Source organism: Balearica regulorum, chromosome 5 (assembly GCF_011004875.1).
Source record: "Balearica regulorum gibbericeps isolate bBalReg1 chromosome 5, bBalReg1.pri, whole genome shotgun sequence".
Taxonomy (NCBI): domain Eukaryota; kingdom Metazoa; phylum Chordata; class Aves; order Gruiformes; family Gruidae; genus Balearica; species Balearica regulorum.
In genome coordinates this window covers 60,901,305-60,927,619 of record NC_046188.1, presented here as the reverse complement: position 1 = coordinate 60,927,619, position 26,315 = coordinate 60,901,305, and the positions used below count along the sequence as shown (strand labels likewise).

At 37.7% G+C, this 26,315-nt stretch overlaps 2 protein-coding genes across 11 annotated transcripts in view; one reads left to right on the top strand and one right to left on the bottom strand.

The window, feature by feature from the left end:
• BTBD10 (BTB domain containing 10) overlaps positions 1 to 25,068 on the top strand; it is a 29,878-nt gene extending 4,810 nt beyond the window's left edge. The window contains exons 2-9 of one of the 5 annotated variants that reach the window (XM_075755221.1): positions 2,577 to 2,735; positions 15,522 to 15,706; positions 16,381 to 16,666; positions 18,928 to 19,030; positions 19,740 to 19,860; positions 20,815 to 21,012; positions 22,469 to 22,579; positions 23,950 to 25,068. In XM_075755221.1, coding sequence (XP_075611336.1) covers positions 2,635 to 2,735; positions 15,522 to 15,706; positions 16,381 to 16,666; positions 18,928 to 19,030; positions 19,740 to 19,860; positions 20,815 to 21,012; positions 22,469 to 22,579; positions 23,950 to 24,260 — 1,416 coding nt within the window. In that variant the 5' untranslated portion in view covers positions 2,577 to 2,634 and the 3' untranslated portion in view covers positions 24,261 to 25,068. Of the gene's footprint in view, positions 1 to 2,576; positions 2,736 to 9,563; positions 9,784 to 15,521; positions 15,707 to 16,380; positions 16,667 to 18,927; positions 19,031 to 19,739; positions 19,861 to 20,814; positions 21,013 to 22,468; positions 22,580 to 23,949 lie in introns of those variants that run through there. The other 4 variants (XM_075755222.1, XM_075755223.1, XM_010304053.2 and 1 more) reach the window with 4 other exon arrangements.
• Positions 25,069 to 25,359: 291 nt separating this feature from the next.
• BMAL1 (basic helix-loop-helix ARNT like 1) overlaps positions 25,360 to 26,315 on the bottom strand; it is a 51,872-nt gene continuing 50,916 nt past the window's right edge. For all 6 annotated transcript variants that reach the window (XM_075755218.1, XM_075755215.1, XM_075755220.1 and 3 more), the window contains exon 19: positions 25,360 to 26,069. In XM_075755218.1, coding sequence (XP_075611333.1) covers positions 25,909 to 26,069 — 161 coding nt within the window. In that variant the 3' untranslated portion in view covers positions 25,360 to 25,908. The remainder of the gene's footprint in view (positions 26,070 to 26,315) is intronic.

The following is a 26,315-nucleotide window of genomic DNA, read 5'->3' as shown; positions in this document are numbered from 1 at the left end:
CACACAAAATCACTATCAACAATGGTCAAGAAGAAAAAAAACTGGCTGCAAATTGTTTCTTAGAGAAGTGTTACTAGTTAAGATCCTTCTGAGTGGAGAATGAAGGGAAGACTGTTTTTGATCACAAGTTCCTAGTGTGACATGCTTGGAACTGCATTAGAAGTTTCACAAAATGTGGCTTTGGACACTTTCAGATTGTTTCTCTTCTTTCCGTAACTGTGCTCTATCTCCGAGTTGTGTGCCAGTCCGGTACTTCATCAGTGACGCTGCTGGGGTTCCTCAGATGCTTTAAGCTGGGAGACGGGAATACTGTTGTTCATGAGGAGCAGTCCCATGTGTTTGTTTTTGTCCTTCTGTGTCATCTACTGTTTGTAATGGCTTAAGCATGTAGCTGCATAGCAAAGCAGATTGAGGAACTGATCCCAGCAGATTGAGGAACAGATCCTACTTAAAACAATCTTTTTGCTTTGAAGTGTATGTGAACCTATCCTCCTGGTGAATCTGTCACTTCCATTAAACGAAAGATGGGGAGAAGGCAGAAAGTGTCAGACAATTTAAGAAAGTGACTTTAAGTTGTCCTTTCAGTTGCAGTTCTGAAAAAACAGCTGCTTTTCCATGCCTTTCCAGTGTGAAAGCCATATTCAAATACTCACATCTTACTTCAACGAAATAAATATCTAGTTGCTGGATGACAACCTGTTTCTGATAAGGCACCTGCTTTGGTCCATACCTGAGAGGGTGAGGTGTTTATAAGCCTTTTAAATGGTTTTAAAGGGAAGAGAGAATTTGTGGAAACAAACAAAAGCTCGAAAAGAAACTCATGGGGCTAAATGAGCCCATCGCTGTGGTGCTTCAGCAAATAGGGAGGTTGAAGCAGGACCCTGCGATAGTCAGTAGCTGGGGGTGATTGCAGAATGGGAGCTGTGGTGGTCGCTGGGAGATTGCCGGCCTTCGCCTTTTGTTCTACATTGCATTGTTGCCCTAAGTAGTAAGACTTGCTGTGTATCCTGCTCCAGTGACTCAATCTAATGAACTCAATTTGTTTCCATTCAGAATTAAATGTGTCTTTATTTTTTTATTGCTTGTGCATGAAAATGGTATGTCATACTGCGCCTAAGTTCTGAATGACTGCTGCTGAAGTAAATCATGACTGGATTTATAAACCAGCCCTCCTTTTCTTCCTTTCCCTTGCCTCCTTACTAATACTTTTTCTGTTCTGAAATAGGTTGTAGGTTTCTCTTTGTTAAACATCTAAACATACCTGATAAATGTGTATAAATCCTATAACCTTCTGTGTTTGTCACACATTGACTGTGGTTTGATAACCTGAATTTCCAGGTAATACACAATGAAATACTTATTGGGGCTTTTTTTTTAGCATGAGAAAGTTGAGTATTTCCTATAATTTTAAATAAAATGTTTTTTCTTTTCCTGACTCTATATGGACACAAACAGAAGCTTGTTTTCTACCATTTCTCTGTAACAAAAATTTTTGGGTCTAAATTTAGCCAAGAGAATCTAAATTTGTCAGAAGAGCTTTTCTGTTTTCCATGACTAGAGGGACATTTTATTAGAGAAGCTACCTTGTTTCAAAGAAGTCTCAATTCCTTTGGGGCTCACTTCCAAAAAAGATAAGTTTCATTGAATGTAATGGAAGTATAATAAAAGGGAGTGGGGTGGAGATATGATAGTTCGAAAATATTTAGCTTAAAATTTTAGGGGAACATAGTAGGCTTATCTTTCCATTACTTAGTAGGCTTATCTATCTATAATTCAAATTTTTTTTTCCAGATGCTGTACAATCATCAGCTGTTCACTTGTGGCTACTTTTTTGTTTTTGTAACCAGTACACTTTGAAATGTACAACTCTTAACACAAGTGTCACTTATAGATTTGACTTGAACACCAGTCATTTAAGACTGGATGTCTTTATTGACAGTGACAAGGTTGTTTTATCTAGTGAATTTTAGTGGTAGTTGAACAGAATATTGGATCCCAGTCAAGGAAGGGTAGGCTTATAATGTCTATTATTCTATTAAATTTTTGTGACTTTCTGCAAAAGTCAGTGAAACTGGACTACACTGAGTGTTTGTAAGGATTGCTGTTGATTCCATTTTGGAGTAAGGACTCAGATATAACTGTTTCTGAATCATAATTCTGTTTTCCTCTTGGGCAGACATTCAAATTGTAAAGCTGTTGGTCTTTCTTCTACAGTTGGGACCTTTCTTTGAATTAACTTTATACATTTGAAAGAAAGCTATGATGTGTTTGCCTTCTGTTTTATAACCGATGACTTTTCTGTTTGGGCACAGTGAAATTAATTGTGGCAAAATTGAAGTTGTCTGCCAACATTTATAGAACTATATTTATTATAATAAAATAATATTTTTAGTGCAGGTATCAGCAAAGTGTATAGAATATTATTGTCATGCAATTTAGAAGCTGTGCTTCAGTATATCCTATTTTCTGTAATCTTTATTTAAAAAAACAAAACCTAACAACACTGAATTCTGCATGTCTTTTTTTTTTTTCCTGTGTGGTGTTATTTGAAGGTAAACACTGCTCTTTTAATGTAGGTTGTGAGTGCTGCATGTGTGCTTTTCAGAGCAGTAGTGTGAGGAAGCTGGCAGTGGAATGGCAGGACGGCCTCATCCTTATGACAGTAACTCCAGTGATCCAGAGAATTGGGATCGGAAATTGCATAATAGACCTCGTAAACTTTGTAAACATTCAAGGTAGGTGCTACGTACCATCTATTGCATCTCAAAAACTACAATAAAAGCCCATTCTAAAGGCTACTGTATCTGGTTGTGGCAAGTCCTGTCATAAATTTTGTAGTTCTTCTGAGAAGGAATGCTTCTTAATTTAAAAGTTATTTTCTAACCTGATTTGTCAGCTTCCCTAATTTGTGCTTAGATTTGTTTTGCTGTGGATGGGATTTTAATCTTTAAAAACTAAATGCCTTGTGTGCATATCAAGACACCACTTGAGTGACTAAATATATGAATTTTTTGGGGGTGCTTACTAGGAGTTACTTCCTTTTCATCACTTTTTAGTTGTTGGTACTCTGTTATATAGCATACTTAAAATATGTGCAACTTGTTCATAGTGATAACTAATAGTTGCATGCATGCATCACACTTTATAGCACTCTTTGTAAAGCTGTGTGTCAGATCTTGCTTTTGCCTGCATCCCTCACCATAAGAATATTTTTAAATGCTTCTTGATTTGAAGATATTATGAAGTTAATTAGTGTTTTCCAGCATATAGTGTTCAAAAATGAATTAAGCAAAGCAGTTAGTCACCTAGCAAATGTATCTGAAGAAACATGTTGCTGGAAATACATATAAGCATCCAAATAAGTGTGTATCTTCCAAGTACTTTGCCCTTTTAGAAGTACTAAATATAACTGAAGCATCTCTGTTGCTCGCTAAAATTGTTAGTGATTTAAGCTTACCCTCTTGCAAGATGATGAAAAAGAGCCAAGGAGCACATTCAATAGCAGCAACTTAATTCACGTTTTTACTACATAGATCCAGATAAACTGGACTCAAGTGTTGCCCAAAGTATTCTATGGACAATTAATAATGTGGGTTATTTTCCTGTTATTAAATCTTGGATAATTGTGAGACATCCAAGAGGGCAGGAAGAAAGAATGCACCAATAATTAAAAGGCTAACAGGGAGACCCACATAATTATAGGCCTGTCTGTGATGTGAATAATGGAATGGTTAACACAGAACCGAAGAGGGTGGCTGCTGCTGGTCAGTATAGGCTTATGGAATAGAGCTTTGTACAGTTGATGGTTTTATTAAGATGGTGTCTGGTAAGTTGTTGATCTCTGCTTCTTATTTAGGATCAAAATGTGACGCAGTATCAGCAAATGAACAATATGGATATAATAGGGCATTGTATGTGAGTTGAGGACTGTTTGCTGTTGGGTCTCGGAGTGTGATTATAAATGGGTGATTCATTGCTGAGTCCAGTTCATGTAGTTCATCTCTGATCCCGTGCTGTCTCCCATGACTGGTGATCTGGAATAAAACCTAAAACTGATATTGATGCAGATGACCCATGATAGGGAGTGTTAAATAATGAAAGGACTTGTTAATAGCATGTGACCTGAGCAGTTTGATAAACTGGGTGCGAATGCCCATGCCTTCTTCATATGACTAAATACAGAGCTAAAGATTTAGGAACATAGAATGTATGCCATTTTTGTAGACTGTATCAACTTGATAGTTGGTAGTATTGGTATTGTAAAGAACACTGGCTCAATGGGTAGTCAATTGAACATAAGCCTCCATTAACACCTTATCTTCAAAAGGGCTAATGCAGCTGTTGGATGTGTAGTGAGGTCGTTAGAAATCTGGTATCAGCAGTTCAGGGAAGGTTTTGATTAGAGGAGATGCTGAAGACGTAGATGTCACTAAATATCTTTTGAAACAGGGAAAACTCAGAAGTTAAATAATGATATCTTGATAAGTCTCTGAAGATCCTTGCAGAAACAGCATTATGATGATAAGCTTCAGTCACTGGGCAAACTTGTAATATAGTAGCTGGAAGCCGAAGCTAGGTAAATCCAGTCCAGATAAACAGTGCATGTGTCTCACCATATGTGGTCTGTTGTGGATTATCTGTTTTGGGGAAATGTTTAAATAAAAAGCTGGGCAACTTTGAAAAGATTACTTGAAGCAGATAGTAGTTAACTCGAGGAAGTCTGTGGCCTGTGCCTTTCAGAAAGACTGCTGATGATCACTTCGTAAGGTCTGAATTTAAGGTTCCTTCCTCAGAAGGTATGAAATCTATCCCTCTAAAATATTGCAGCTAAGTTGGGCATATTGCTGGCTAAACACAATTTGTGTTTCCAATAAAATGCTGAACAGCCAGTGTTTTATGGAAGCTTTTAATGTGTATAGTAGAGATACAGAATTCAAGCTAACTTCTGATTTATTTTTTTTTTTCCAAATAGTGTAGACCCATTTTGGAAAGCTTTGCAAATGAGAATCCAACTAATAGTCTGAGGTCATAACAGAACAAGGAATAAATTAAGGAGAAATATTTTGTTACCTTGTTCCTTTGAGATACTTGATTACTTCAGAGAATCCAATTATTGGAAAATAGTGTACTTTATTCAAAAGCCTAAACAAAATAATTGGATTTTGGGTGGCTGAATACAGACATATTACTATCATTTCTCACTTAATTGACAGTGTTTCTCCAGACAAGTGAAAGTCTGTGAAAAATGCAGTGTGAGGGGAAAAATGCTTTTGGAGACATAAGTTTTAATGGTATGACTTGAACAGAAGTGCTTTGTTAAAAGGTTTGAGAACTGCAGTCTTATTTGTCTTGCACTTTCAAAATATGCCTTCTTACCATAAGGAAAAAAAATATTTAAGATTTGAAAAGTGTAATGGTGAAATAAGAACTTTATAATATATCTCAACAAGGTAGTTGAGATATATTAAGTCTTAATAAAGACTTAATATTAAGTCTATATTAAGCATTTAAGTCAGATGCTTAGCTTGTCATTTCTTGGTGCTTTGAAGTGTTTAATCCTCCAGCCTTAACATTCTTAAAATAGCTTAGATAATTTTCTAGACTCATAGAAAACAAAAGCTAGGACTGTGAGCCATCCTTCTGTGTGTAATCCTTATGTGGCAGCCAGGATAGCCATGGAACTCGGTTCCCTTCACTGTGCCGTCTATTTGAGGCAAAGGACGTGTGACAAAACTGTCTAAGGGGGTGCATGTATTAAACAGTTACACAAGTTAGGATTACATCTTTTTCTTTCTAGTTTGGTGCGTGTCTGGTTTTTTGAAACCTCCAGCAAGTTGTACTGTTGTTTTATCTCCTCCTTTTTCTTCTGAGATGGGCAATGTAATGGAAAACTCAGATGGGAGAGATTCAGAAAATAAAGACCAAAAATATAATGCAAATGATCCCTGCTATAAATCTAAAGATTCTGACAGGATGAAATTATATGTTGTTAAAACTGACTGTAACTAATAATACAGTCTTGTTTGTCCAAGCTATTACAAAAATCTTTGAGATGCTTTTTATTTAAGTACCCAAATAAGATGGGAGAAAATTTTCAGGAACCCTATATTGACTAAATGGTGGCTAAGGGTCAAGTAAATGGTCTCTGAACTTGTATTTTCATTATTAGGTATTGCTGTTCTGCATTTTCTATTTAATTTTTCACTGGTTATTAGCTTCCCACATGTAATTTCTCTATAATGCTGTATTTTTGTTGTTGTTGGAAGACTTTGATTGTAATTCTGTTGCACTAAGTGCTTTCTCTGGAATTGTGGTGAAAAATCTGTTATTTAAGTTTGCCTCTTCCTTAAGATTTCTCTTGGATTTAATTTCCTAAATCTGTTTCTGGTTTAGTCCTATTTGATAGTTCCTTGTTTGTTCATTCTGTTTCTATAGTATGAGATTCAAAGTCCTGCCTGCTCCACTGCATTAATGAACAAGATGTGGCTGTGCTGTGATTCTGTTGTCATGACTCTTGAACCTCTTGAATCTTTGAAAATCTTCAGCTTTTATACATATTGTGCAGATGCTGAACGCTGAGAATTTCTTTTCCTTATATTATTTTTGCATGCTGGGAGGATGTATTCATGGGTTGTGAATGGAAATGCTACTTGCCTCAGCATTTTGTAAGTACGTGAAGCATCCCCAGTAGGGTCCTTTTCTTATCTCTGGAATGATATCAGAATGTATAATCTGTTTTCCACTGCAGGATGGATTTTATTTCTCTTCTTCTAAATTGAATTTCTGCAGTTGAACTTGGGGCAGGCCTACATGAAAAGAATTAGGCCTACTTTAACCATGGGCTCAGGTCATAGTCTATGAATTACCATGCATCATCTGCTTTAAGTTAACTGCAAAATGTGCCTGCTCTTAATTGCAACATTGTATTGGTGAATGAAGATCACCTAGGTTTTATTGGCACCAGGATGTAAATCCCTCAGAAGAAACCGAGAGGGGCTGGGAGGAGATGTTCTTGGCATCTAGAAAAATGGGCTGCACTCAGTGATGACTTTCAAAGACATCAGTCTAACAATCTTTTGTGAGGTATCTAAGATACAGTGAGTGGTCTTAAACAGTTTTTGGGGTGTTTTTTCATCCTTTTAGAAATCCTTCATTTCTGAAACAGCAGCTTGTAAAGACTGCTGAGAAGGAAAACCTAGTGACTTCCTATGCAAAAGCGCACACACTAAATCATCTTCAACTTGGCCAGCACACAAATGTCCTTTTCCAAATATCATCAGATATTTGTGGTGGACTTTGGCATCATGCAAAACTTGATCAGACCCTGACTTCTAATTAAGACACAAAGCACTTTAGAGGTAAAGCTATTATGCTCAGAACTATTATGGCCTAGATTTTTTTTATGAACAACTCTTCTGCATTGCTGTCTGCTCCTTTCTGCTCTGAGAGTAGAAACTATAATGGCTAGATGCAGGTTCAGGAAGTGTTTGGACCCAGTTCTTTTCAGTTTGAACTTCTGAAGCTGGCTTTTAATAGATGGAGGTACTTTCCGGTTCCAAAGAGGAGAATAAGCTTTTGAGTTTCTTAAACTTTGATTTTTACCTAACATGGAGTAGGAATTGGTATACAAATGCAACCATTGTTCTTTTATGGAGGTCATGTATTTGGTAGCTTGACAGACATCATAAGGTGCGAATGTATACCTACCTAACAGTTAATTCCTTGCTGCTTGAAAAATCCCTTTGGGAACTGAACACTCATGGGATTTCTTTGTCATTTCCTCTCTGAAATAGAACCGAATTACTAAGAAATATATTACTCATTGTTGAGAGGGCCCACTGAAGACCAAAATTATGGGAATATTTAAGAATTTTTGAGCAGGAAAGTATTTGCAGAGTTGTTGTGTTGAGCTGAGGGAAAATCCTGTAAGCACTCCCCAATTTAAGCAGAGTGAATTCTTTCCGAGGGCTTCCTTACTGGATGTTGAGCCCCAAGTTAAGCATGATGACTGGACCTATGTTTCTACAAGATTTTGATGGATACACGTCCTGGCCTGAGCGGTAGTTTTGTGGGCATCAGGAGCTAATCCATCTATGGCATGTTCTTTCTACCTGAAATAGTGTTAAAGGAGAAGAAAGCATGCTAATTCTGCTATGGAGAAAAGACCTCGTATAGGGAACCAGTGCTGAAGGAACCTGGGTGCGCTTGCACTTTTTCTTGCTGCTGGAGGACTGTTCTATTGGAGGCCAAAAAATGCCATAGAAAAAGGTTTTTCCAGCGTGCTTTCTATACAGCTTATTATAGCCATATCTTCCATGGCTTATTTTGAAAGGAAGAAAAGGCTTACAAGACTGTGATGGTTATTCTACCCCTGGGGCATGGGGAGGGTGGTTGTGCGAACCCTCACAAGACCTAAAACCAGGAGAAAATTCACTGGCTCGGGTAGTTGAAATTGTGTGAGCAAAAATTTTCCTTCCATGTCTAAAGAGCTGACTCTTCAGTCTAGAATGCCCATGCTTTCCTGTCTCTTCAGTCTCGTTTTTCTTACTCTCTTCCTCTTTTGCCGAACAATCCCTCTTATTCCTTCAACTTTCATCATATTTTAATTTCCACTTTACTGCTTCTGACATCTTGATTTTTATTTATTGTAAGACTTGCTTTTAAACTATTCCTCCAGTGTATTGTGCCTCCTTACAACAGCCTACAGACATTCTAAAAAGAATCATTTAAAAAAAGCTGTAGCATAATACTTACTTATCCTCCCCCAAAGAAAAAACCTTTAGGAAATTTTATTCTGACACGTGTATTAATTTGCTTTGCTTTTGTGCTCGGTGGGCTTGACTTGTTGTGAAGCGCTTGATGGCCTATTGATGTGAAGATGCACTACATCAGGACTTGGTGAACTGACTTTTGATCAGTGAACATACTGATTGGTATAATTATATACTAATATTTAGATTGTCACAAAGCGTAGGACGTTTTTTCCTCGCTTAGCCTTGCTGGAAAAGGGATGTCTGTGGTTAAAAAATGGAGGCTGCACTGCCTTGTTCTCAAAAGGCTATTGCTGTACCTGCTTATGAACTCAACGAAAGGTGAATTAATTTTAAATATTAATCCAGGCAGACTTTACAGGAACAAATTAACCATCCTCAGAATTTGCATGGATTTGTCTATCTTGAATGATCACGAACGCAAATGAGAGATGTTACAAGAGAAAGTTAGCAATAACCTTTTCAGCTGTGGGGTGTGTGTGTGTGCTGAAACCTGACAAGCTGGCAGGACTAGAAATAGCTTCGCAGATGGTACTTGGCACGATACTGAGCAGCTCTCCTCTCGCACGCTCCCCACCCTGCCTGTCAATTGCGATACCCAATGGCTGCTTAGGGATGGGGAAACAGGCAAGTATGAATTCAGCTCACAGGAGGCTGTGAGGTCAGACGTCAGTATTGCACTACGCATGGCTGAGTCAGTGACTGTGAGAAACTGAATTGAATTAGTATCTGGAGGGGCTTGCGTCTTTGAACACTTAATGGACTGTATAGCTACAATCTCTTATCCTTCAGGGGAAGATGATGGAGGAAAAAGTAAGGCTCGCTGATGGTGCAGTGAACTTCTGAAGAAATGATGGAAATATCAAATATGCTGAACTTAACAAGTAATGCCAAAGGATGCTGATCTGGCTTTCAAAGCTGCCTTCTTGGAAGGAACAGAATTCCTTTGTGCTCTGATTCCAAAATTATTTCCATGCTTTTGTGTTTCCTCCCTGATAGATACAAGAGGAAGGTGCGTATCCGTTAACAGGAATAATCTGTGGGCATTATTCAGGAGAAGAATGAGGAAAAGTACTGTCCTTTGTGTGCACTGGTCAATTGAAATGTCTGCTGACAAAGAACAGACTTCAGGGGGAGGAAGAGGGGCATAAGCGTTGTCATTGTGTAAGTCCTAGCAATATGAGCAGAACAGATTTGATTTCTTCTAAAGCCTTATAGCATTATTTCTGTAAGTTGGTGTATAGATAAAGCTCTATAGCCCTATTCTACAAGTGTTGATTATGTAAATCATCCTAGGAAAGTATTGGATCTAAGTTTATGTTTTAAGAAGAGTTAATTAATAGAAGATAAAGGGAGAAAAAAAAGGGGTAAAAATCTTGGTTAATATTCCACTCTTGCGTCCTTTTCATTTAGATAAGATTTTAGGGTGATTTTGGGGGTAATAAGTGTATTGGTTTAGCACCATAATTTTGTGTAGACATGAGCCTGTTTTATAAAACAAGTGTGTTTATTGGCAGTATTCAGTAGGATGCACATGAAGTTTTTGTATTGGAATACATGCTAATTGTTTTGGCAGTAGAATTAATTCAGTTTAATGACTTCTTTTAATCATTAGTAATATATTCAGAGCAATATGTTGTTTTGTATAAAGACAAACTGAAGCTCTCCTTCCACAGCTGACTCCAAAGCATCATTAAATTGAAGAGCATTTACATTTTTTAAAAACAGCTCTTCCTTTAGTGAAAAAAAATAAGAAGAATATCAGTATGACAAGTGTGCCATTTTTCCTCCTCTACATCATATTGAATAGATTTGCTTAAATAAAGCCTTGAGCTTATATGGGGTTTTTTTGTGAGGCAGCTGCTTTTAAAGAAAATGCCTCTTGCCTTTACAAAGGCAGAGCTTCCCTGATCCCTGACTGAGGGGGAAAATAAATCCTATTGCTGACCTCAAGTTCTTGAATGGGTGCAATGCTAGTGTCCCAGTGCTCCTTTGGAGCCAGGAAAAACTGTATGTTGAATTTGTGAAGATTGTCGAAACACACTATTGGGTGTTTGTTTGGTGTGGGGGTTTTTGTGGGTTTTGTTTGCGTTTTTTTTTTTCCCCCTGTAAGAAAGTAATTGATAAAGCAAGACTTACCTTTCCTTTATAAACTTTTGGGTACTAGATGGTCTACATATATGGAGCTTTTTCCAGCTTTAGTGAATGAGGAAATGAGGCTGTGGGTTTAAAATGTTGAGGTTTTTTTTCTCTTTTGCAGTTTTAAATTAAATGCAGTATGTTGTTAAGCATACAGGAGAAAACTTTGCTTGCAGGCTGGTGGTGTGCCCCAGTCAGTGCCCATGTTTTCCACAGCACAGTGTGCAGCTGGTGGTCATTGACTGGGAAATTAATAGAAAGTTGATATTGCAAATACTTCCTTTCAGAGTGAGAGAGAGATCTGAAACTATGATGACTTTCTTGGAGGCTTGAAATAATGCACCGTGCAGAGCACCATTGGCTGTAGTAGGCTGAAATTACAGATTAATATAGTATGGCAGCCAGGTGCCACCTGAGACCAACAGCTTCCTGGCACTTTTAATTATCAGTGGTTCACTGCTGTTTGAGAAGTACTGGTGTTTTATCTGATCTGAATAATGCTTCTGTGAACCACAATACTTCCTAACAGGTTGCCTGTTCTTGCAAATGGGGCAGCTCTGCTTTTGTTGGTCACTCTTCTATCGGGGTAGGTAGGTAGGTAGCTGCGTGTCCACAACTGTGGAACTCCCTAGTGAATGCCAGTTTGGCTTGTCTGCGTTGCTGGGGACAGGTTTCTAGTTAAAGTTCCATTTGCTACAAATGTTAGGACTTCTTGAACAAAAGGTACTGCCAAGTCTTAGTTAGCAACTTAAGAAATCAGTATTTTAAACCTATGGAGAGAGAGAGTGAATGTTTTGGTCTTAGTAATGCATGAAATAAAGTAACTGCTAATAATTTTGCATTGCTGGTATAGAGCGAAGAGGTTTTGCGTTTCCCTGCAGAAACAACTTTCTGTACCCAATGGCTTTGTTAGGAGGTAAAAATGATATTTTTAACAAGTCTTTCTATCAAAAAAATCAAAATTACTTGATAGTTCTATGTCTTCATTTTTTTTGAACACTTGCAACTTCTTCTAAAGACTCTTTATATGAAACTAAGTCAGAGATCTTCTTTCATATGTACTGGCCACAGATGTAGCTCCTGTTTCAGATTGATAGAGTAGTTCAGTGACACAGTTTTCCTAGTCAAATATTGCAGGGTAAAGCCAGTCTCCGACATGCTAGATTCCACCTCTTTATTTTCTCTTTGTTCAAATTTAAACTCATTTTAGTTGTCTTGTAGAACGAAGTTGTATTTCAGTAGTAGTATTTACCTGCTGTTGAACATTTACCTGTGTTGTACACATGCTGTTGAACAGATGGAACTTCAGATTTGGTCAGGTATATATCCAGCAGATTAAAGAAATTTATTTTTGTGTGTACTGTGACTCAACAGTGATGAGATTTAAGATTGACATTTTAGATGGCTGTTATTAAGATGAGTGAAGATTCATGATTCAGATGGTGCTGTCTGAAGCCACGCTGCTTTAATTCTCAAAGATCTTGTAATTTTGGCTTGCATCTTGCATCTTCTGGCTAATAGATACTGTGCCAGTCTCACAGTTAGCATTAATCTGTACGTTAAAGGAAGGAAACTACAACATAGAAGCAGAGCAAATGAATGGTGTGGCCAGCTGCAATTTGAAGAGCTTTTTGAAATTATTTACTAGTCTATCTGTTTCAGAAACAATTGATTTAATATTTAAGGATCCTGCCCTCCTCCAGCTGGCAGCCCTTGCCTCTTTTGTAGTGCGGCGTGCTGAATTGATGGCTCGCATGTCCATGCTCCGAAGGGATGGACGTGGCTGGCAGCAGGAGGGAGGTTAATTTGCCTGTGCTGCCCCTCTTTCCCAGGCCTGTTCGCTGTATGTACCGAGGCAGAAGTAGCCCCAGTTCTGATACTGGAAAGTATAGTTGAAACAGTCGTGCCCAGCATGTTTAGTCCTTTATTCAGACGTGACTAAGGAGGAAGCACGATGCCAGCTGAGTCAGTGTTGCTTCCTGTAGCACCTGTTTTTCTCAATGCCTGTAAAGAGATTATTAACTAGGGTTCACCCTCCTTCAGTGTGAACTCTCAATCACTGCTTAGAGAGTAATGTGGCTTCAGATGGTTTTCTGGATTAAGAATCGCATTTTAATTGACTTCTCTGTTAAAGGGTATTTCATATCTGCTCTGCCAAAATGCGTGATAAGCCTGCATATCCTTACAGGGTTCATTTTCTAGTGCATTTCCCTTATTTAAAGCAAGTAGAGCGCTTTAGCTATTGAGAAATAGTGAGTCATAGATTTTGATACTATAAAATGTGGCACCTGCAGAACTCCAGTTTCTCACAGCATGGTTAGAAATATTATCATGGCAAGGATCAAAGTGCTGCTTTAACACAGGCCTGATCACATGCGGCTTTATTAGGATTTGCTGAGATATTTTGTCACGGGACTGCTATGCATGTGTGTGAGTACTACACCCACACACACCCCCACACACATCCCCTTTTGGGATAGTTGGTTATACCATGATGTGCAAATATAAATGTGCAGATGAGATACAGAGATTATTTTTTTTTTAAAAAAAAGCTTGACCATCTCTTAGGAAGTTTTGCTGTAGTAGTAATGAATGTTATCATGTATAGATAGAGGTCAGACTTTTGTTTCGAGTTAGATTTTAATTATAGGCTGCAATCCACATTTCTGATAATTTGTGGGCATATTTTGTACCTATAAAAATAGTTATGTCTTATATGTGTATATGTGTAGAAGAAAAGGTGCAAAGGTTTTCTTAAATTGATAATTTTCTTGAAAAGGAGATTGGCGGATCTCACTTCCTTTTAATGAAGGTGGTTGGATTATCTTTATTCTTGGACTGTAAATCTAAGCATTTCCAGCCATAAGCAAGGCTTGCAGTTCTTTTACCTTATTCAATAGACCTTTGGCTGACTTCACATCCTAAAGATGCATGTCTTATTGCAGCATATTTTAAGCTTGGCAGGAAAACAGTATTGCAGTAGGTTCTCTCTGCACCAAACTCCTGCTTTATTGGATACGAGATCCTTCCCTCATTCAGATGGGGTGGGGAGAAGCTTGTGTTCCTTAGCTGAGAGGTATATTTCTTATTCTTTGCATTGTGCTAATACTCATTTTGTGCCAAGGTAAACTGCAGAACATCTATCATAGCCTTTTTGTTCTTAGTTAAGCTTCTCTTCTTATTGGTCACTGAAACCTGAAGCTGAACCATGTCATGCTAGATATTCAAAAAAGTGAACAGTCTTGATTGTTTTGGGGGTTTTTTGTCATTACTTCTAAGCAACCTAAAATGAGGACATTCTGCTCAACTTGCTTGTACAGTTCATGCTTTTTAAAACTTGTTGTGCTTTTCTTAGCTAGGTCATTATTCTCACCTCTTTGTGTTCTTGAATCCTACAGCATTCCTAGCAGTCATATTTAAGGTCTCTTGGTAAAAGTTGTGGGATTTGCAGGCCGTGAGCAAGTGGGGCATTGAGGCTCCTGTGGGAAATTATGACCCTTCTTTGTCAGACCTTGTAGCTGTGCAGATGTCTGTCTCAGTTATTCAGTACCTGAGGCTTTTGGAAAGTTCTTCAGTTAAACCAATAAATAAGGAGTGTTGTCATGGCCACACTTGAAAGCCAAATAGCAAAGGAACTGGTTTAGGAATTCCAGTGGGGTGCAAGGACACAAGATATGTCTGTGGTGTCCTGATATAAAAATTTCTGGTTTAAAGAATACAAAATAAAAGGCGTAAGTATTTTTGGTAAAATTTAACAATAGCTGTTGCAAGTTGATATTTTATTTTTAGATAACTTCTGAGAATACTGGATCTCGAAACTGACTGATTTTGCTGGTAGGTTTAATAATTAATTGCAAAATGTAATCAGTATCTTAATTTAAGGAATGTAACATAACTTAATTACAGTCTAAAAAAATCTTACACTGTTACATTAAAATTTACTTGTTTAGAACAAATGTCCTACTTGTTACTGACAGTGCTGTAGGTCTTGGCTTTAATAATCTAGTTCATATGTTTGCTGTCTGGGTTGAGGTGGCTTGCCGTTATTCCTTCTAAGAGTAACTGAAAGCTTAAAAAAGAATGCGCAGAAGTAAACCCTTGGCTGGTGTGTCTTGATTTATCAACTAGTTTAAGGATGACCACCTTTGTAAAGGTCAAGTCACAAGAAAAGCAGTCAGTACTAAGAGCCTGTGCTCTGAGAATGGTTTTCTAAACCAGGTTTCATTGGAAAAAATGGCCCCTAACTTTTTAATATCATGGTTTGATTACAACATTTAATTAAACAGTAAGAATTAAAATAAAATGCTCAGTTGTATTCGATTTACCTGTTCTGCAAGGGATTTCTGTGAATACAGGTTCACAGGCAGGTTCAAGTGATCAGACAGTGTCTCTGTAGATCACACAGCAATAAACAGGTAATTCCTGCTGTCTACGTAATGTTCCAAATAATTGTTCATGTCTGTAAATATAAACATGAGTACAAAAAAAAAATGGAGGTGGATAATATTCATCTTCAAAACATGTAATGGAGCATGAATGCCTTTAAAATGTAAATGTATGATGTTTCTGGAATTTTGAAATGCTGAACATTTCTCTTATTTCTGTTTTCAGCACCTCATCACGTATTGCTAACTACACAAAAATGAGCCTCCATGGTGCAAGTGGTGGACATGAGAGATCAAGGGACAGACGCAGATCAAGTGACAGATCTCGTGACTCATCCCATGAAAGGGCAGAATCTCAGCTCACTCCATGCATCAGGAATGTTACTTCACCAACAAGACAGTATCATTCTGGTGTGTTCAGATCTATAGCATTTCAGGATTAAAATTCTTAAACTTAATTACTATTTTGTTAAAAGAATACAATAAAAAGTATTATTTGTTGATGCCACAACATACAGATTTCTTACATGTCCTCTGGGCTGTAAAAGGCTGTGAGCACCCTTTTTTGATAGGTCATTACTTCAGTCTGCAGTGTGTATTCCTACATGATGATCTTATTTAGTTCATATCACAAGAACAATCTAATTTTTCTAAGATGATAATTGACTAAATGCTTCCACTTTACTTGTTAGGGTTTAGATATTTAGAACTGTAGGAAACACTTCTCTCTTTAAGTGACATAACTTGGTTTGTTTCTTTGAACTACAACACTAAACACCGACTGTGATGCATAGCTTCTATATTATGTTGAGATGCTTTTTCCATACTAGGATACTAAGTTCTTCTTGTAAAAGCTTTGAGGAGGTGAGGTGGCTCTGTCTAAGTGGTAGAAACTTCAGGATCTCATATATGGACAGTTATTTTTGAAGGTTTCTTTAACTACAATAGATTTAATTGAAATAATTTGTACTTAACTTATCAAGTTGCCGTGTTTTGTGTCTGGAAAGACATAAACTGCATAGAGCTCATGTAAATCTGTAATCTAATTTCCTGTTTTTTCTCCTTCCACCTTGTCCCCACATAAGATCGAGAAAAGGATCACAGTTCATCTCGACCAAGCAGCCCTCGTCCTCAGAAGACTTCCCCTAACGGTTCCATTGTTAGCGTGGGGAACAGCAGCAGAAACAGTAGCCAGTCAAGTTCAGATGGGAGCTGCAAGGCTGGTGGGGAAATGGTATTTGTATATGAAAATGGCAAAGAGGGAGCTCGGAATGTAAGAACTTCTGAACGAGTAACACTCATAGTGGATAACACCAGATTTGTTGTAGATCCTTCTATTTTTACTGCACAACCTAATACAATGTTGGGCAGGTTTGTATCTTTTTTGTTTTTTCCTTAATCTCTAACTGTAGGAGAGACATAAATGCTCTGTAGATACTAAAACTGTTTAAATAGGTGTTGAACTCATGTTATCAGTTTGCAAAGGTCTTTAAGTAAAAATCAGATGTAAGTTCTCCTCTGTATTTGGTAGGGATGCCAATAGATGTCTATTACGTAGAGACGAAAGAGTTCGTAAGTAAATTAACATTTCATGATGTACTTATTTCCTTCTATCTTGCTGGGCATTGCTTCTGTATTCAGTCTGCCTCATTCCATCTCTTGCTTTTTAAAGCTAGTTGCTTCACAAAACAAAGTAGTGAGTGTAGGTAGTCCCTTTGAAAATACCAAGGACAAAAACCTCAAAGGAATTTATTTAGCTTAATGGACCTACCCTGACAACACTCAAGCTCAGCATATTTATCTTCTGAAATGCTTTTTGGACAGGGGAATGTCAGATAGCCAGTGTAACAGATCAGAGCCTCTCAGCAAAGAGACCTAACACTCAAAATGATCAATAATTGAATGAAAGTCCACAATATATCTGTAGTATTTTCAGTAGAAACTATAATAAATAACATATTTAACAGGCTTACTTGTGTGGGCAAAGATTCTATACTTTACTTGCTCAAATAGTGGCTGGCTTTGCATTGTCCAAATGCATAGGGCTCCGCTTACAAACTTGTGGCAAGAAAGAAGTGAAGGTTTATGTCTGCGCCACTTTGGGTTTTTCATTGAAATGTGGCTGTTTCTCAGCCTATAAGGATATAATAATATTTAAAATACATATATATAAAGCTATTTGCTGAGATACAGGTAATAAGTATGATTAAACAATTTCTGCTTCATTTAAATTACCACTGTGTGGGATAAATAGTACCTTGGTTCTCTATTGTGTGAATAATTTTTATGAAAAGTCAGGGAAGAGTTACAGAGAAAGCAAAAAATGTTTCTCTGTGTAAAGAGAAATAAATAGAAGTAATAATTAATACAAATGCTTTACATCAGTGATTTAATTGTATGTATATAATACATGCATATATGTGAATATCCAGAATAACAAACTGGGAGTGTATCAGTGTGAAGTTGTGTGGTGAAATAGCTACCTTTTCCATGCCCAGCCTCAGAGTAAGTGGTGCTGGCTAATGCACTAGATCTATGTGTGTGTTTCTGAGTTATTTTCCCTTTGGGATTGGTTCAAGGAACAAGCTTATTTTATCTTCTGCTAATTCAAAAGTAGGTTAATAAAGATATGGAAATACTGCTCTAAAAGGCAAGTTATTTATAAACCCATTTTCCCCCAATGTCAGTTCACAGGACACTAAACAGGAACAGCTTAGCTAGTATGTTCTGGGAGGGAAAAGTAACTACAATAAGAACATATTTGCCTTAAGTTTATGTCCTGTTAGACTGCCTTTTTCCTAAATAGTATTTCTTGTCTTGAAGAGTGGTCAGAAAACATATGTCAAATCATTAAGTGAAAAAAGTTACTTTGTTCACCATTATAAATTCACAGAGTACACCAACTCTTGTTTCTTTGGGTTGTGTGTATGAAGTCAAAGCTTTGTCATTGGGATGTATTTGTAAATAACACAGAGTAGATTGCAATACTTTTTGCAAGCATAGGCTGTAATTCTGTATCAGAGGTGTGTTTTAAAAAGTCACATACTGTTTGGGACTTGTAGTTTTCTCCTTAAGTCTAACTTCCCTTGTATCCTAGTGGGGAGAACTATGCTGTACATGCTATCCTTAAGTGCGGGTATCTTCTATGAGAATGCTATTTTAACTTTTGAATTAACTAAATCTTTTAAATGAAATTGAGGTGAGTTGTATATACTTGAACGCTAAGTTCTGTTTCTTAAACTACCACAAATGTCTTTAAATAATGAGAATTCCATAGCAAAACTCGTTCTGCTACATTACCTCACAAATGCCAAAGACAACTTGTTTTGGGTTCCCCTACCTTTGGCACTGGTAGGAAGTGGCCTGGTCTAACTTTTCTTTTGATCAGAGGATATTGGCAAGTTAAGGTTGAAGAATAAAACTAGACTTTCCTGAGTTAGACTACCTTGCTTTCTATTTTCTAGTGGTCTTGCTAAACATAAACCCAGTGAACATTGTACATACATACGAGATAAAATAGACTGTTTTTTCCCTGCCATGTCAGTATAATTTTTGACATTTTACTTTTCAGATTTTAAAAAAAAAAAATCATAGTAAGGAATTATAACCAAATTACTTTTATTCTTGACCAGGATGTTTGGATCAGGCAGAGAACATAACTTTACACGTCCTAATGAAAAAGGAGAGTATGAAGTTGCTGAAGGAATTGGTTCCACTGTGTTTCGTGCTATTCTGGTGAGTTTTCAGCGACAAGCACTATGAGTATTAAGAGGCATAACTTGTGGATTTAGCCTTACTTGCATATCCAGACTTTGTGGATGGAATAAATACTGTTCTTCTGTATTGTTCTCTAGAGAGGAAAGAAATGCTTGATACGAAAACACCTCTAGGTTTTCTAGACAGCCTAGAAGAGAGAAAGCACCAAAAAACTACTGCCTGCCAAAAATTGGTTGACCTTCCTCTATGCATCTGGTTCACTTAGTTCAGATATATTTAGCCCTTCTTGTACTGAAATTAGATGAAACAGAGCACTGGAAGTTAACTTACTGCAGGTAACAGGAGAAAAGCAAACTTCAGTCTGAGAAGAAAATGCCCCCTCGTGTACTTCATATCTACACAAAGAAGTAGAGCTGCCATACTGCTTTTGCTATTCCAATTCTGCTGACAAAGCTGAGTGAAGTATAGATAAAAGACCATATACATGTACAAAAATGATCAGTATTAATAGTTGTCACTTAAATAACAAGTTTAACTAGAGCTCACTGCTCTGAAAGCAGCTCAGGAAATTGATAAATTTTAAGACAATAAAATTCATGAAGTTTAACATGTTTTACATCTTAGGGGGGTTTGCTTGTGGAGAAAACATTGTAAATGAAATGATGAAATGTTTCTGTCAGTAAATGTTGAAGTACATTGTGGGGTTTTTTTTGCTGCATTACTGTAGGATTACTACAAGACTGGAGTGATACGCTGTCCTGATGGGATATCTATTCCTGAATTGAGAGAAGCATGTGACTATCTTTGTATCTCTTTTGAGTATAGTACTATTAAATGCAGAGATCTCAGTAAGTACAGAATTTATTAAAATAATTTCAATCATACAGACTAACTTAAGCAAATATCTGATATTCAGGTATTTTTCTGCTGTGGTGAGCTCTGTGAAGTACTTAAACTATTGATGCATTTGCAGTACAGATACAGTAACATTAAGCGATATCTATTTTTCAGAGGATAGGAACGATAGTTTATTCGACACCTTACTCAAGAGAGTGAAGCTGTGTTGCTAGCAAAAGTAGCACGACTTTGCTGGTGGCGTAGGGTGCACCATGGTTCCCAATGTGTAAGGGAAGAACGAGCGGAAGAGACACTGAGCACAGCTGAAGTTCTGGCCAACGTTTAAATGACCTGACCTGTGTCTTTTGGTTCCTATGATCTCATGATGTTTGTGCAGTACCAAGCTGTGGCATTCCAGCTGTGAGATCCGTGTGGGGCACCTCTGCCTTCACCGGCAGCGCTGTGACCTCACAGCGTGTCGCCTGCTGAGTCACACGCTCAGTGCGTGTTGTCCTTAGTAGAAGGATTTAGCAGCTCATGCTGCGCGGGTTTTGAGAGGCTTTGTTTTTAAGCTACTGCTTACGAAAACTTGGTAACATGCTCTACTCTTTCAGCAACTGGCTTAAATAATATTTCTTTTAGGAAGCCCGAGAGGAGTCTTATGCACAATTACCAAATGTTTTTCAGTAGTGAAAAATGAAGGTGGTCTCCTCAAAGCCACTCCTCTGTCTGCCCAACATTGTGCTAAGATGCGCAGGACAGTCCTGTTAGTTTGAACTTCTGGTGTGGCTTCTAGAAAACATTTGTAAAAAAATTCTGATCTTATACAAACTGATAAACTAAGTGTCTTTACAGCTGTCTGCAGTAAATACTACAAAATAAACAGAACTGCTGTGTTTTATTCCTGCCTTCATTGTTTTTTTACCAAGCCTTCAAATGTGCTTATGCTTAAAATTTTGTTCCAGGTGCTCTCATGCATGAATTGTCAAATGATGGTGCTCGCAAACAATTTGAGTTTTATCTAGAAGAAATGATTCTGCCATTAATGGTAGCCAGTGCCCAGAGTGGTGAGAGGGAGTGCCACATTGTTGTACTGACAGATGATGATGTTGTTGACTGGGATGAAGAGTACCCCCCACAAATGGGAGAGGAGTATTCACAAAGTAAGTTTTATTTTCATTGTTTCCACCAAGTCACGCTGTGGTAGAGGTAGCAGTAAATGTGCTGATTTAACTTTTTTGTACGTAAGCGCTGTTAGCAAAGTCTTTACAACATCCCTAGTGCCTCAGAAAAAAACAACGTGGTTTTGGTAGTTCTGCTTAATACTTTGTTTCACAGAAGCATAGGTTGCATGTTATGTTCAAATCTAATTAAAAAGAGAAGCTAATTTTTATTATTAAGGTATTGTCAGTCAATGAGGGGGAAGGAAATACTTTTTCAGAAAGAACTTGAGAAAAATGTATAGGAGTCACGTTTACTGTGGGAGAATAACTAGAGGGTTTGGGGTTGGGGTTTTTTGGGGGGCGGGTGGGGAAGTGTTAGTATTTTGGAAGTGTAAGAGTTTGGTGTACAGATGAGCTACAGCACCTGTGAATGGAGTGCCTTTCCCTGCATCAGTGCTGTCCTTGTAGCAGAAAACGTTGCTTTAGTGTGAAAACTTGAAATTCGGGCTTTTGGGGGGAGATGTAGGAGCTTGAGACACTCTTTGTACACCAGTAGTATAAAATCCTTTAGAAGTCTCTTCAAAGTATTACAGTTTTGCTTTGAATTTTGGTTTGGTGTTTTGTTTTGTGTTTGTTGTTTGTTTTTTTTTTAAATAAATCCCAAATCACCACCAAAAAAAGAGCCTTACATTTTTGGAGGATGCAAACCTGTAGCTCTTCCTAAAGAGGAGAGGGTCGATGTGAGTATAGATCAAATGGGGCCGTTCTAATGTAGTGATGCAATTGGCTTGGGTTTCCAGGACTTTTATGTCTCAAAGATGTCAATTAATACCTCCTACCCTAAGTAATTAGTTAAACACACATTTGCCTTTTTTATATTTATACTTTTCATAAACAGTTGATCTGGATCTCTGCAGCTGTATGGGGTTGATGGCCCCCCAGTCCCTTCTTTTAAGGTGCTATAATAAAAATTTCAAAGATGTCCTTCCTGTGAAGCAGAACAAGTCTGGGTTTTCTGAAATGGGTTTGCAGGTATCTCTTGCATAATGGCAAGAAGAATGGAAAGATTTTTTTTTATGTTTACAGGAATTCTATCAAAAAGGAGACAAAAATTGCATTGTTGTCTTTGTGGAGGTGGGATTGGGAGTATATACTGTGGTTTGTTCTGTGAATTGTCCTATTAAATTCCTAAATCCAACAAAAAACTCCTAAGTGTATAAAACAGACTAAATTGATAGGGAAAAAGAGATCTGCAACTGATTCGTTTCACAGTCCCTTCAGCTTTTTTTCTCTGACTTCTGTTTTGGATATTTTGAGGAGTTCTTGAGTGTCTCCCACTATTCGGAAATAGAAATACTAGAATAAAGCAAAATAGTGAAAAGGATTAAACCTCTAGTCTTAAAGCACAAAGATTTATCTTTCCATACAATTTTTCATCATTAAAATGTCTTTTTAGTTATTTACAGCACAAAGTTGTATAGATTCTTCAAATACATTGAAAATCGAGATGTGGCCAAATCAGTTCTGAAGGAAAGGGGGCTCAAGAAGATCCGACTGGGCATTGAAGGTAAGAGAAGCACAGCTGACTCTGAGGGGAAAAGGTCTGCTGACTGCTCTGCTTCCTGATTGTCTCTGCAACTGAAGAAATAAGGGTCGGTGTTGTCTTTCCTGTTGAAGTTAGATGGTAGAACATCCAGAGGGGAAGCAGTACTCAATAAACAGCTGGTCCAGAGTAACTCAGGTGGTTTCTACTGACTTAGGACTTGCATCTCCTGCCATTTGCTCTTCAGTTTTCATGCAAATTCTTTTCTGTACTTTATTTGCAGTGATGATGCATTTTTACAGCTTTGTCTATTCTGTTCTTGGTCTGGTGTTAATTTCGTGTTAAGTGGCAGGTAAATATTTTCTTTCAGGAAATGCAAAACTATGAAATGGATCATTGAAGTGCAAAGAAATATTAATCTGAAATAAACATCTTGTAAGTTAGGAGGCTGATCTGTAAAATCTCAGCTCTGACTTTGCAAAAGACAACTACATTAAGTAGTCGCAGATTTTTATAATGAATGTAACAACTGGGTTTCTGTGCATTTCAGTTTCTTTCTGACTGTTGAGCCAAATATTTTAAAATCCAGCCTTTATAACTTGGAGGTTTTCTATCATTTGCTCACCAAGCCATCATAGTTACGTTTGTAATTTGTCAACCAAAACCAAACATTTTTAACTGCTTACTGATTTTTAGAGTTGACAAATGTTTTTGTCTGAACAAAGTATGAGCCTTCAGCCTGACATGCTATTCAACTAAATAAGACCTGGTTTTGTGTGTTAACGCTGGCTAATACCAGATCACTTCTGCTGGTGTTTCTTGTTTTAGATAAAAGAACAACTGTTTGACTAAACTTTAATGCTAGTGCCCTGTAATAATCTGTAACTCTCTGGTAATGAAAATTACTGCTTAGGCAGAGGGAAGACTTGAACATGGCATAACCAGACTTGATAACTGGTCTAAACTGATGTATTTTCATCACTTGGGGTGGCTGGGAGGAACATGTGTGGATTCCACTTGAGAACTTACTTAAACCACAGCTCAGAATGATGCTGATCTCTACGTTAGAGATCTCATTTCCTGCTTTCCAGGTTATAGTGTTTTAGAGCAGCCAGCTGCTTTTGGCTCAGGGAAGGAATGACTGGCTTTGCCTGCGAAGTCTGGCAGAGTTGTCCAGTGGCACTATCTTCCTTATCCATAGCACTGTAGCCTCTTTCCTTACAGTGGGGTTGGTAGTTACACTGCTGACTGTGTGCCCTCCTGGCATCAGTAGGACACCATGATGGCTCCTGTTTCCATCCAGGATGTTGATGGTGACAAGTGCTTTTTGTAAAAGGAATCCCTGACCTAACCAGCATGAGGAGCGTTAATGCCTGCTGTACTCTGTTTCTTAGGTTACCCTACGTACAAAGAGAAAGTGAAAAAGCGACCGGGCGGGAGGCCAGAGGTGATTTACAACTACGTCCAAAGACCCTTCATTCGGATGTCATGGGAGAAGGAGGAAGGAAAGAGTCGGCATGTTGACTTTCAGTGTGTGAAAAGCAAATCCATTACAAATCTAGCGGCTGCGGCAGCAGATATACCCCAGGACCAGCTTGTGGTAATGCATCCTACCCCCCAAGTAGATGAGCTGGATATCCTGCCCATTCATCCTCCACCTAATAACAGTGAGATGGATACTGAGGGACAGAACCCACCGCTCTGATCTTGACTCTTACTAAAACAAAAGCATGCTACTTTACAGTGACTCTGTACTCAACTCATGCTACACTGCAAGTCCAGTTTTCTCCATTGTGTAACAGTGTTTAGGATATTGCAGTACAGACCTTTGCAAAGACCAGGGGGAAGCACCTGCTTGTTTTGGAAAGAGTACAGATCAAACACCCTGGGGTCACGGTTACGTATGTCTGTGTGTTTACCAGTAGGCTTGTGACATTGGTGATTTGTATGCTGGACTGTCCTCACTCTTAAGCCCATCAAAACCAATGGGAGGCTGGTGGCTAGTGTATGTCAGTATTGTTACACAGGGGTTAGAACACAGAATTGGAATTGATAGTAGCACTTTATAAATGGTTGATAAATGGAATTTGAAGCCATTTTTTATAAATGTATTGCACAATACTAACAAAGTGCTTCTATCAAAAGTATTAACTGTAAATAGTTTTGCTCTGAATAGGCTGACCATTTTAAAGTTATTGTATATGGTTGAGCACAAAACTACTTACTCTTGGGTTTTTGGATTGAGGACATGATTCAATTACCCATGTAACATCTTGTTAAACTCAAAGTTCTTTAGTGAATTTTTTCACTTGTTTGCAGCGTGAGCCATGTTCAAAAGTTGTGAACAAGGGATAGGGGCTTTATCTTAAATTCTGCCTTACCTTAATCTGTTCACAAATATTTATTTAATACATTTTTCGTAAGTGTCATGAAATGGGAAAATGCAAATGGTTCATTCTTCATTAATGATTGTAAACAAGTTTTTCATGCAAATAAAGTTACCATTATTTTAATGAGTTTGAGTTATCTATGAATGAGATTAAGTATACAGATGAATGTGGAAAGTAGTTGCTTTTCTTCCCTCAGGGAAGGATGGTTAGTAAGTGAAAAACAAGTATTTCTGAAAGAGAAATGTAGTAATGTCAGCCTATCTTAACCTACCTTACAGTTGTTTATTTATCTTAGTATAAACTTGAATCTGGGAATAAGCAATAATAGCTTCTCTAGAAATTTACTGTAGTGACAAAATGGTGTTTTTCTTCCCTTTTCCCCCAGGGCTAAAGAAAGGATAAATAGGCAACTGCTTCTAGCATGCACCTTCAGCAGGGTTTTATCAAATTTATTTACCAAAGTAAATGCTCCATCTTAGAACAAGGGAAACATTTATTTTAAAAATATTTAACTGTCTAATACATTACACTTTAACAATATTTATAGTAAAGGATTCTTACAAGAAAGAATAAACAGCTTTATGGTACAATTAGTATAAGAAATATCCACATGGGGACTGTTTTGCAGTGTAAAAACACACCATACATCTGAAATGGTCATTTGCATATAAAAGCTACCACTGATGCCAGTGAGTTGCACAGTGATTTAAAAAAAATTTCAAACAACAGAATCCAAAATATACAAGTATTGCAAGCTATACACAGCTAACCAAATCGACACAGAACACTGTAGCAGGTTATTCCACTTTGTCTGAAGTTACACATGGTAGGATGAGTTGCAATCTGATACAGCTTTTATGAAATTTGTACATAAAAGCTTCTCAGTCCAACAAGTTTCACAGACTGTAGAACTCCACCAGTAAATGCACTTTGATATTTGGATGTTTGAGCCAGGTGCATCATTTACAAGGGCCATGGCAAATCACTGAAGTCTACAGGGCCACCAAGACCTGCATCTGCTTCAAGAAGGCTCATTATTACTGCCATGGCTGCTTCATCATTGCTGGGGCTGCTTGATCCTTGGTCGTTGTCAATCATATCAATGCCAATATGAGAGTTATCCCCTGTAAGCATGAACACAGGAAGGTGTCAGAAGTTCAGTTTTACTTTGTTCACTTTACTTGCTACAGGCACTTGCCCCATGACTGGACATAGAGTATCTGAACAGGCTCAACTAGTTTGGGAGTGTTGATCTGTTTTGATGTGTCCAGGCTGCCACAGTTTCAGGGATACCTCTGATACCAGGGTGTCAGAGCACAAGAAATGACCAGTATGCCTAATAAGGATGGCATTGTATGCTGTACTTCAAA